The following is a 12,259-nucleotide window of genomic DNA, read 5'->3' as shown; positions in this document are numbered from 1 at the left end:
TGGGGGGGAAGAGAGAGAGCGACTGGGGGGGAAGAGAGAGAGCGACTGGGGGGAAGAGAGAGAGCGACTGGGGGGGAAGAGAGAGAGCGACTGGGGGGAAGAGAGAGAGCAACTGGGGGGGAAGGGAGAGAGCGACTGGGGGAGAAGAGAGAGAGCGACTGGGGGGGATGAGAGTGAGTGACTGGGGGGGAATAGAGAGAGCGACTGGGGGGGAAGAGAGCGAGTGACTGGGGGGGAAGAGGGAGAGCAACTGGGGGGGAAGAGAGAGAGTGACTGGGGGGAAGAGAGTGCACAACTGGGGGGAACAGAGAGAGTGACTGGGGGGGAAGATAGAGAGCGACTGGGGGGGGAAGAGACAGACCGACTGGGGGGGATGAGAGAGAGCGACTGGGGGGGGGGAAGAGAGAGAGCGACTGGGGGGGAAAAGAGAGAGCAACTGGGGGGGACGAGAGAGAGCGACTGGGGGGGAAGAGAGTGAGCGAATGGGGGGGAAGAGAGAGAGCGACTGGGGGGAAGAGAGAGAGCGACTGGGGGGAAGAGAGAGAGCGACTGCGGGGGATGAGAGAGAGTGACTGGGGGGAAGAGAGCGAGTGACGGGGAAAGAGAGAGAACGACTGGGGGAAAAGAGAGAGAGCGACTGGGGGGGAAGAGAGAGAGCGACTGAGGGGGAAGAGAGAGAGCGACTGGGGGAAAGAGAGAGAGCGACTGTGGGGGAAGAGAGAGAGCGACTGGGGGGAAGAGAGAGAGCGACTGGGGCGAAGAGAGAGAGCGACTGGGGGGGAAGAGATAGAGCGACTGGGGGGAAGAGAGAGAGTGACAGGGGCGGAAGAGAGAGAGCGACTGGGGGGAAGAGAGAGCGACTGGGGGGAAGAGAGAGAGCGACTGGGGGGAAGAGAGAGAGCGACTGGGGGGGAAGAGAGAGAGCGACTGGGGGGGAAGAGAGAGCGCGACTGGGGTGGAAGAGAGAGAGTGACTGGGGGGAAGAGAGAGAGAGAGCGACTGGGGGGAAGAGAGAGAGAGAGCGACTGGGGGGGAAGCGAGAGAGAGTGCGACTTGGTGGGGAAGAGAGAGAGCGAGCGACTGGGGGGGAAGAGAGAGAGCGACTGGGGGAAGAGAGAGAGTGACGGGGGAAGAGAGAGAGCGACTGGGGGGGAAGAGAGAGACCGACTAGAGAGGGGATGAGAGAGAGAGAGCAATGGGGGGGAAGAGAGAGAGCGACTGGGGGGGAAAGAGAGAGAGTGAGCGACCGGGGGGGAAGGGAGAGAGCGAGCGACTGGGGGGAAGAGAGAGAGCGAGCGACTGGGGGGGAAGAGAGAGAGCGACTGGGGGGAAGAGAGAGAGCGACTGGGGGGGAAGAGAGAGAGCGACTGGGGGTGAGAGAGAGAGCGACTGGGCGGGAAGAGAGAGAGTGACTGGGGGGAAGAGAGAGAGCGACGGGGGAAGAGAGAGCGATGGGGGGAAGAGAGAGGGTGACGGGGGGAAGAGAGAGAACGATGGGGGAAGAGAGAGACGGGGAGAAGAGAGAGAGAGAGAGGGATGGAGAGAGGGAAGCAAATAGAGAGAGAGGGAAGGAGAGAGAGACTTAAGGAGAGCGGGAGGGAAGGGGAGAGAGAGAGGGAAGGAGAGAGAGAGGGAAGGAGAGAGAGAGGGAAGGAGAGAGAGAGGGAAAGCAAAGGAGGGCGAGAGGGAATGAGAGAGAGAGAGAAGGAGACAGAGACAGAGGGAGGGAGAGAGAGAGACAGAGAGGGGAGGAGTGAAAGGGGAAAGAGGTGGGGAGCAAGAGGTGGGGGAGCAAGGGGTGGGGGAGAAACGGGTGTGTGGGGGAGAAGGGTGGAGTGGTTGGGGGGAGAAGAGTTGGGTGGGTGGGGGGCAAGAAGGGTGGGGTGGGTGGGGGGGAGAAGGGTGGGGTGGGTGGGGTGGAGAATGGTGAGGTGGCTGGGAGGGGAGAAGGGTGGGGTGGGTGTGGGGTAAAGGGTGGGGTGTTGGGGGTAGAAGGGTGGGGTGGGTGGGGGGGAGAAGGGGTCGGTGGGGTGGGATGGGAGGGTGGTGTGGGATGAGAGGTGTGGGTGGGTGGGTGGGGTGGGAGAAAGGAGTGGGTGGGGCAGATAGGGGCTGGTGGGAGCTGAAGGGGGTGTGGGGGGGAAGCCTAGGCACCGGGCATGGAAAAACGGAGAAAGGTAGGAGAATTATAGAGGTTAGAGAAAAGATTTACAAATTAATTAACTTTGTGTTTTAAAAGCAACTTTTTTTTTGCTGGCAATGTAGATTTGAAAAGAATCATGCAGAAAGCTGGAAAAAGAAATGAAAAGTTAGGAATCAAGATGGCGGCGACTCACCTTGGTTCAGAACGATAAGGCCCGCCCACACACGCACCGATTGGTCGACCGTCAGGTCACCAAAGCGTAGGATTGGTCAATCGTCCCATCACTCGACTGTAGGAGGGCCCACCCGCACGCGCCAGGAACCCGCCGTACGATTGGTAGGCCTCGATGTCACTCTATCTATATATATAAACGAGTCGATCTGTCTGTCTCTCCTTCTGTCTGTCGTCGGGTGTGCGTCTGTCCGGCTATGCGCTCAAAAGTTATACCACGTACCTGCGCGGGCGTTACCTCTGAAGAAAGCTTATGCTTCCGGGACGCTCGTAAGCATATTTACTTATCGGTTGGACGAAAATTGTTTGCGCCTTATGCAAAAAACCTTCTAAATTAAACTCATTATCTGCTACTTAGCATTGATTGACTGACGTCAAGGTTCGACCAATCCTGTGCCGTCACGATTGACCAATCCTACAGTATGGTCCCCTGTTGGTCGGCCAATCGGTGTGTGTGTGTGTGAGCGGGACTAATCGTTTTCATCTCGGGGATGTGGCAGCCATTGTTTCACTGCCATTACTTCAGCTTCCAGCTCAAACTACTTGGATCATCCAGCTTTGAAAAAGTTAGTATCTCTTATAAAAATAACATAAGATTTACCAAAAACGTTTTATAAGTAATTTCACTTTCATCTTTCAAGGTATTAAAAGGTAGAAATGTTGCCCGGCAGCAGATTCACAGAGGGACAGACAGACAGGGCCTGAAAGCCTGGTACTCAATTTAAAATGTTGCCCGGCAGCAGAATCACAGAGGGACACAGAAAGGCCCCAAAGCCTCGCACTCGATTTAAACCGCCGGCCCAAAACAGCCCTGGCAAAGCCGGGCTCCCTCCAGCTAGTTGCCAATAAGCGGATAATGAGGTGCTAATGAGCGGAATTTTGAAAGTTTTTTGGATACCGCGGGCGCAATTTTTTTCCGGCCGAAACGTAAATACACTTACAACCGTTCCGGCATCGTAAGCTTTCTTTTGAAATAACGCTTGTGTAGGTACGCTCTATAACTCGAGTGTATAGCCGGACAGACACACACCGAAGGACAGACAGACAGACAGATAGACAGACAGACAGACAGATGTATCCTTTTATATATATAGACAAGCTGGAGTGCCCGGCGGTGCCGAGGCTTTTTCGAGGGCATGTTGTTGTTGGAAGAGAGAGAGCGACTGGGGGGGAAGAGAGAGAGCGACTGGGGGGGAAGAGAGAGATCGACTGGGGGGAAGAGAGAGCGCGACTGTGGGGAAGAGAGAGCAAAACTGGGGAGAAGAGCGAAAGTGGCTGGGGGGAAGCGAGCGACTGGGGGGAAGAGAGAGTGCAACTGGGGGGAAGAGAGAGAGCGACGGGGGGAAGAGAGAGAGTGATGGGGAAGAGAGAGCGCGACTGGGGGGAAGGGGGAAGGTGGAGGGGGAGCGGGGGAAGGGGGAGGGGTGGACGGGGGGAAGGGGGAGGGGTGAAGGGGGGGAAGTGGGAGTGGGAAGGGGGAGGGGGGAAGGGGGAGAGGTGGGACAGGGGAGGGGAGGGGGTGGAAGAGGGTGAGGGAGGTGAAGGGGGGAGGGGGGAGGGGGAAGGGGGGAAGTGGAGGGGGGTAGGGTAAGGGGAGCGGGGGAAGGGGAAGGGGGAGGGGGGGAAGAGGGAGGGGGGGCATGGGAGAAGGGGGAGGGGGAGAAGGGGGAGGGGGTGAAGGGGGGAAGGGGGAGGGGGCAGGGGGGAGGGGGAAGGGGGAGGGGGGAGGGGGAAGGGAGGGGAGGGGGAGGGAGGGGGGAAAGGGGGATGTGGGGAGGAGGGCGGAGAGGGAGGTGGGAAGGTGGGGAGAAGGCGGGGAGGGGGGAGAAGTGAGGGGGGTGGAGGGGGAGGAGGGGGGAGGGGGGAAGGGGAGGGTGGGATGGGGGGAGGGGAGGGGGAGAGGAGGGGGAATCCCCGAGCCCCGCCCCATGATGTCCCGCCCCCCGATCTCCCGACCCCTATCTCCCGATGTCCCACCCCCGATCTCCCGCTCTGCGATCTCCCGATGTCCCGCTCCCCGATGTCCTGTCCCCCGATCTCCCGCACCCGATGTCCCGATGTCCCGCCCCCCGATCTCCCGATGTCCTGCCCCCCCATCTCTCGATCTCCCGTCCCCTGATCTCCCGATGTCCCGCCCCCCGATCTGCCGATGTCCCGCCCCCCGCTCTCCCGATGTCGCGAGCCCCGCCCCCCGGTGTCCCGAGCCCTGCCCCCCGCCATCCCGAGTACCGGCCTCCCGCTCTCCGGAGCCCCGCCCTCCCGCTCTCCGGAGCCCAGCCCTCCTGAGCTCCGCCTTTCCGAGCCCCGCTCCCCACCCGAGCCGGCTTCAAGGCCACAGAGACACCGCCGCGCAACCTACCGCATGAGGCCCGGCCGGATTCAGGTTGCGCTACGGGCAGAAGATAACGCAGACGCTGATGCCCGCCCCGCCCGCCTTTACTAAGATGGCGGCGGTGGCGATGCTCGGCTCAGGCCCGCCCCCTCCAGCCTTCAGAAAGATGGCAGCGATCGCTGGCCTTTTGTCGATCGCGACGGGAGGCGCCTAGCTCGGGCGTGGCTGGTCAACAGACGCCCAGGCTTTGAGGCCTGGAAAAACGGTGAAAGGTAGGAGAATTATAGAGGTTAGAGAAAAGATTTACAAATTAATTAACTTTTTTTAAAAACAATTTGTCTTTTAAAAGCAACTTTTTTTTTGCTGGAAATGTAGATTTGAAAAGAATCACGCAGAAAGCGGCAAAAAGAAAGGAAAAGTTTGGAATCAAGATGGCGGCGACTCAACTCGGTTCAGAACGATAAGGCCCACCCACACAAGCACCGATTGGTCGACCGTCAGGTCACCAAAGCGTAGGATTGGTCAATGGTCCCGTCACTCGACTGTAGGAGGGCCCGCCCGCACGCGCCAGGAAGCCGCCGTACGATTGGTCGACCTCGAGGTCACTCTATTGCTAATGAGCGGATAATGAGATGCTAATGAGTGGAATTTTGAACGTTTTTTGGATACCGCGGGCGCAATTTTCATCCGGCCGAAACGTAAATACACTTACGACCGTTTTGGAATGGTAAGCTTTCTTGTGATGTAACGCACGCGTAGATACGCTCTATAACTTTCGAGTGCATAGCCGGACAGACGCACACCAAAGGACAGACAGACAGACAGATAGACAGACAGACAGATAGACAGACAGACAGATGTATCCGTTTAAATATATAGGTTATACTATACTGAATACCACTAGTGTAGGACTCTAACATTTTTAAACATCTTCTAAACGTCAAACATGTTATAACCCTTTATAATTTTACAGATTTCTGTAAGGTCATCTCTGAGCCAAAAATCTTCGATGGAATATACCCCAGGCCTGCTCAATCTTCCTTGATGGTTATAATTCCTCAGTTCTGGTATCATCTTGCAATTCTTTTTGTTCCTTCCCCAGTGCCTCTATACTTTGTTAATAATATGAAGGCCAGGAGTGTGCATTAAGGTACTCATTCATCTGCTGCTACACAACGCTTGTTGTTAAACATCCCACACACAGGGCCGTCCCACCCCTCCTGCAATTAGTGTCAGCACCATTAGTAAGAAGAAGAATATATTGATCGAGGTATGACTATGGTCCCATGGACCCTGCCCCTTGACTGTGTGCAAGTCACTGTCACTGACTCTCACACACATTTACTATCCTTGAATGAGCGGGAAAATCATGGGACACTCGCAAGAATGTAACACTGCCTTTGCTGAATTCCGGAACCCATAGATGTTTCAGGGGAACTGGCATTACTCCGGACTGCATGTGCTTATGCATCCTAAAAGGTCACATAATAGTCACATTCAAAGCACCACCTGGTGTGTTCCTCGGCGGAACTATCCATCCTCTGTACTATTTGCACATTCTGCAGATCTAATACTGCATTTCCATTCACTCCCGTAGATATATTTTATCTGCTAATAGCCTTCTACTAACCGGTTAATAAGAGATTGATGCCCAATTTCTAATATCGGCCCCAGTTGTCACGTCGAGACTTTTACTCACTCTACGAAAATGTTTGCTTATCGTTCGTTTACAATTCTGATGAACTATTTACCCAAATTTTTGACTAATATATATCCCCCACACTAATCAAGACTGACCTGTTATGTCATTGTAGCATTCTGTGGTTTTCTACAAGGCTTTGGGTGCCCGTGATGTCCAACGGTCTTGACTTCACTCGCGTGGCTGCCGTGACCCTCTCCTTTTGCATGTGGGGTTAATTCGGGAAATGAATTATGTTGCCCCTGTTGAGAAGTGGATCATGGTAACGTGCGAGCGCGCCAGAAATAAGTGAAAGTGAAATGGGTTTGAGGCTTATAGTTGTGAACTAGACAACGGAAAAGTGAGCTCTGAAAATGTACGAGGCATATCCGCAGTGATTTAATGAGGTCTATAAGGTAAGGTAGCGATTGATCACTTACCCCGGCTCCATGGCAGCAGTGATACGGGACTCTTATCTGCCAACAAGTTTGAACTGATCCTGCTTCTCAATCTAGTCCGAAATGTGTCCAATTTGAATGTGGTCAGTGTTTTACTGAGAGTCCGGAATGGATCCAGGATTTGATCAATTTGAGGGGAGTTCCTTCCGTAGATTTAAAAAAATCCATAGTGATTCCTCTAGCATTGAAACTCGAATCTAAAACGAGAAGACGACTTCACAAGTCTCAGATCTAGTACTGAAAACAGAAAAATCAGAAACGGGTCATTGTAGCAACGAGGTTATGAATGAGTTAATTTCAGCAGTTTTCAGATCGCTGGATTGTCAATATATTCAGGTGAAGTCATTTCTCAAGCTGGCAGTTTACCCGTGAGAAAGTTTACTGACAGATTCTGTTGTAGCTTTGACATTTCAGATACGTTCCGTGCACCGCACCACTGAAGGAGATCAACCCACATGTCTGCAGGCAGCGCCTAAAGCACTAACCACAGCTGCACATTTCAAACAAAGTTCAAGGGCCCATAAATAGCTAAGTATGTGGGAGGTGTGAGTCAAGGCGTCTGAAGTTGATGTAGAAAATTATTTTAGAGATTGAATTCTAAAATGCCATCGACTGTCCTGTAACTGTGCAGATAATGTGGGGGGCTGGGTATACCCCTGCTAAGGCGTGTTTAGCAGCAACTGTTAGCCATACACTGATGTACATTGTCATATTCGAACTGTCACACAACGCTTACAGTTGTGTTCACTAACAGGGGAGAAGTGTCGAAAGCTGTACGAACTAACCCGGTCCATAGAATCATAGATTGATACAGCAAAGAAGGAGGCCATTCGGCCCATCTTGCCCGTGCCGGCACTTTATTGAATTAATACCATTTTACTTCTCGTTGTAGTTTTGTTTTTCTTCAAATATTAATTAAATTCACTTTTGAATGTAATAATTGAATTTGCTTCCATCACCGTTTCAGGCAGTGCACTCCAAATCACAACAACGCTCTGAGTAAAAATAATTCCTCATATCACCGTTGGTTCTTTTGCCAATCATTTTAAATCTGTGTATTCTTTTTACCGACCCTTCTGCCACTGCAATCAGTTTTACCTTATTTACTCTATCAAAACCCTTCCTGATTTTGAACAGCTCTATTACATCTCCTCTTAACCTTCTCTGCTCTAAGGTGAACAACCTCAGCTTCTCCAGTCTCTCCACATAATTGAAGTCCCTCATCCCTGGTACAATTCCAGTAAATCTCTTCGCCACCCTCTCCAAGGCATTGGCATCTTTCTAAAAGTGTGGTGCCCAGAATTGATCTCAATACGCCAGCTGAGGCCTAACCACGGTTACATAAAGTTTTAAAATATCTTCCTTGCTTTTGTACATTATTCCTGTATTAATACAGACAAGGATTCCATATATTATTTGAACAGCCTTCTCAAATTGCCCTGCCACCTTCAAAGATTTGTGCTCATACATCCCAGGTCTCTCTGTTCCTGCACTCCCTTTAGAATTGTACCATTTAGTTCATGCTACATCTGCTCATGCTTCCTACCAGAATGTATCACATCATACTTCTCTACGTTAAATATCATCTGTCATGTGTCTGCCCATTTCACCAGCCTGTCTACGTTCTCCTGACGTCTGTTATTATCCTCCTAATGGTTTACTATATTTCCTAGTTGGACATCTTCTTCAAAAAATTTAAATTATTCCTTATATAATGTCCAGGTCATTAATATATATCAAAAAGAGCAGTGGTCCTAAATCCGACCCCTGGGGAACACCAGTGTATACTTTCCCGCAGTGTGAACAACAATCGTTCACCACTACTCTCTGCTTTCTGTCCCGTAGTCAATTTTGTATCCATGCAGCCACTGTCCCTTTAATCCTATGGGATTTAATGTTGCTAACAAGTCTATTGTGCTGTACTTTGTGAAATTCCATATAGACAACATCCACCGCACTACCCACATTAACTCTCTCCGTTACTTCATCAAAGAAAACGATCAAGTTAATCAAACACGACTTGATTTTAGCCAATCCATGCTGATGTTTAACCCATACTTTTCCAAATGCCAATTAACTTTGTCCCAGATCATTGTCTCTAAAAGTTTACCGACCACCGAAGTTAGGCTGACTGGCCTGTAGCTGTCGCGTTTATTTCTTTCCCGTTTTTAAACAGCGGTTTCAAATTTACAATCCTCCATCCAGTCATCTGGCACCACCCCCATAGCCAAGGAGGTTTGGAAGATCGTGGATACAGCTTGATTAATTTCTACCCTTACTTCCCTCAGTACCCATGGATTCATCATCATCTCCTTTGAGGACTGACAGCCTTTTAATTATGTACTCTTTATCTATTTGTAACCTCTCCAGTATCAGTACTGCCTCCTCCTTTATAGCTACATTGACAGTATCCTCTTCCTTAGTGACAACAGATGTAAAATTCATATTTGGTAACTCAGCCATGCCCCCTGCCTCCACGAGATCCACTTATTGGTCCGTAATCCACTGAACCTTTCCTTTGACTAACCTTTTGGTACTTACTGTTCTAAACAGACTTTTGCGTTCCCCTTTATGTTAGACGCTAATCTCTACTCATACTCGCTCTTTGCCCCTCTTATAATGTTTTTAAGATCCCCTCTCTACTTTCCCTATTCAGCATGGTTCCCTACTATATTCTCAACAATAAAATTGTTATAAGCATCCTTTTTCCGTCTCATTTTAACACCTACAGCTTTACTCATCCAGGGAAATCAAGCTTTGCGTGCTCTTCCTCTCCCCTCGTGGTAGTGTGTATAAACTGCACCCGAACCAGCTCCACTTTGATGGCCTCCCATTGTTCAATTACCGTTTTGCCTACCAATTTTTGATTCCAAACCACCTGAGCTAGATTGCTTTCCAATGCAGTGACGATAGCCCTCTTCCAGTTAAGTCATTTTAACGCTTGATTGCATCTTGTCGCTTTCCATAACTAATCTAAACCTAATAATGTTATGATCACTGTTAGCCAAATGATCTCCAATTGAAAATGTTCCACTCACCTCATTTCATTCCCTGGACAGCTTCCTTCCTCGGCGGGCTGGAAATATCTGGACGAGGGAATTGGATGTAATATCTCCAAATTTGCAGACGACACAAAGCTGGGTGGGAGGGTATGCTGTGAGGAGGATGTCATGAAACTCCCGTACGATTTGGACAGGTTGGGTGATTGGGCAGAAACATGGCAATTGCACTATAATGTGGATAAATGTGAGGTTATCCACTTTGGTGGCAAAAACAGGAAGGCAGATTATTAATGAATGGCAATGGATTGGGAGAAGGGGAAGTGCAAAGAGACCTGGGCGTTCTTGTGCACCAGTCGCTGAAGGTAAGCATGCAGGTACAGCAGGTGGTTAAGAAGGCAAATGGTATGTTGGCATTCGTAGCAAGAGGGTTCGAGTACAAGAACAAGGGTGTCTTGCTGCAGTTGTACAGGGCCTTGGTGAGACCGCACCTTGAGTATTGTGTGCAGTTTTGGTCACCTTACCTGAGGAAGGACGTTCTTGCCATGGAGAGAGTGCAGCGAAGATTCACCAGACTGATACCTGGGATGGCAGGACTGACGTACGAGGAGAGATTGTGTCAATTGGGCTTATACTCACTGGAATTTAGAAGATTGAGAAGGGATCTCATCGAAACCTATACAATTCTGTCAGGTCTGGACAGACTAGATGCAGAAAGGATGTTTCTGATGGCCGGGGAGTCCAGAACCAGGGATCATAGTCTAAGGATAAGGGGTAAGCCATTTAGGACTGAAATGAGGAGGAATTTCTTCACCCAGAGAGTGGTGAACCTGTGGAATTCTCTGCCACAGAGGGCGGTGGAGGCCAGTTCATTAAATATATTCAAGAAAGAGTTGGATATATTTCTTGAGGCTAAAGTGATCAAGTGATATGCGGAGAAGGCAGTGACAGGGTACTGAATTTGGATAATCAGCCATCACCTCATTGAATGGCGAAGCAGGCTCGAAGGGCCGAATGGCCTACCCCTGCTCCTATCTTCTATGTTTGTATGTGGATGTAGCTTAAGGGGAAAAGACAGAGGGGGAGAAATTGAGTACAGCCCCGTTTGGGGCACCAGCCTCGCCAGGGCACTAAAAGTAGTGCCCCAGAAGCATTTGCGGTTGACCACCTGAAATTGAGTGGTAGTGCCCGATAAGGAAGCACGGCGCTACTGGAGGCGCCCCGCATCCCACTTGGGGTGCTGCGACTGAATATCGTGGGTAAAGAAATTCCTCCTCATCACAGCCCTAAATGTTTTACCCCTTATCCTTAGACTGTGACCGCTGGTTCTGGACTCCCCGACCATCGGGAACACCCTTCCTGCATCTAGTCCTGTTAGAATTTTATACGTTTCAATGAGATCCCCTCTCATTCTTCTAAACTCCAGCGAGTATAAGCCCAATCGACCCAATCTCTCCTCATACGTCATTCCTGCCATCCCAGGTATCAGTCTGGTGAATCTTCGCTGCACTCCCTCCATGGCAAGAACATCCTTCCTCAGATAAGTCGAGCAAAACTGCACACAATACTCAAGGTGTGGTCTCACCAAGGCCCTGTACAACTGTAGCAAGACATCCTTGTTCCTGTACTCAAACCCTCTCGCTATGAAGGCCAACATACCATTTGCCTTCTTAAACGCCTGCTGCACCTGGATGCATACCTTCAGCGACTGGTGCACAAGGACACGCATGTCTTGTTGCACTTCCCCTTCTCTCAATCTATTGCCGTTCAGATAATAATCTGCCTTCCTGTTTTTGCCACGCAAGTGGATAACCTCGCATTTATCCACATAATATTGCATCTGCCATGAATCTGCCCAATCACCCAACCTGTCCAAATGATACTGGTGTTTTGCGACATCCTCCTCACTGCACACATGCCCACCCAGCTTTTTGTCATCTGCAAACCTGGAGATATTACATCTAGTTCCGTCGTCTAGATCCTTAATATATATTGTGAATAGCTGACGATACAATGCTAGGTGGGGCATTTGGCTGTGAGGAGAAATCAAAGAGTGGGCAAAGGGATATAGGTACTCTAAGTGAGTGGGCAGTAATGTGACAGATGGAGTGTAATGTAGAAAACGTAAGGTTATTCATGTTGGTATGAAGAATAGAAAAGCAGATTTTTTTTAAATGGTGCAAAACTTTTAATGTTGGTGTTTAGAGAAATTTGAATGTCCTCGTGCAAGGAACACAGAAAGCTAGCATGCAGATACAGCAAGCAATAAGGATGGCAAATGGCATGTTGGCCTTTATTGCAAGGGGTATGGAGTATAAGAGTAAGGAAGTCTTGCTACAATTGTACAGGGCCTTGATGAGACCACACACTGTGCACATTTCTGGTCTCCTTATCTAAGGAAGGATATACTTGCCTTGC

The 12,259-nt window shown here is 50.3% G+C and overlaps 1 protein-coding gene across 1 annotated transcript in view; it reads right to left on the bottom strand.

The window, feature by feature from the left end:
• The window catches only part of LOC147109948 (sialic acid-binding Ig-like lectin 5), a 49,198-nt gene extending 39,893 nt beyond the window's left edge, over positions 1-9,305 (bottom strand). Inside the window, exon 1 of the mRNA XM_086002435.1 lies at positions 9,122-9,305. Within this exon, the coding sequence (XP_085858561.1) occupies positions 9,122-9,305 (184 nt within the window). The remainder of the gene's footprint in view (positions 1-9,121) is intronic.
• Positions 9,306-12,259: the final 2,954 nt, after the last annotated feature.

This window comes from Somniosus microcephalus, chromosome 12 (genome assembly GCF_052327205.1).
Source record: "Somniosus microcephalus isolate GS21.2 chromosome 12, FLI_Smic_1.0, whole genome shotgun sequence".
NCBI classification, from domain to species: Eukaryota; Metazoa; Chordata; class Chondrichthyes; order Squaliformes; family Somniosidae; genus Somniosus; species Somniosus microcephalus.
This window is presented reverse-complemented; position numbering and strand designations above follow the sequence as displayed.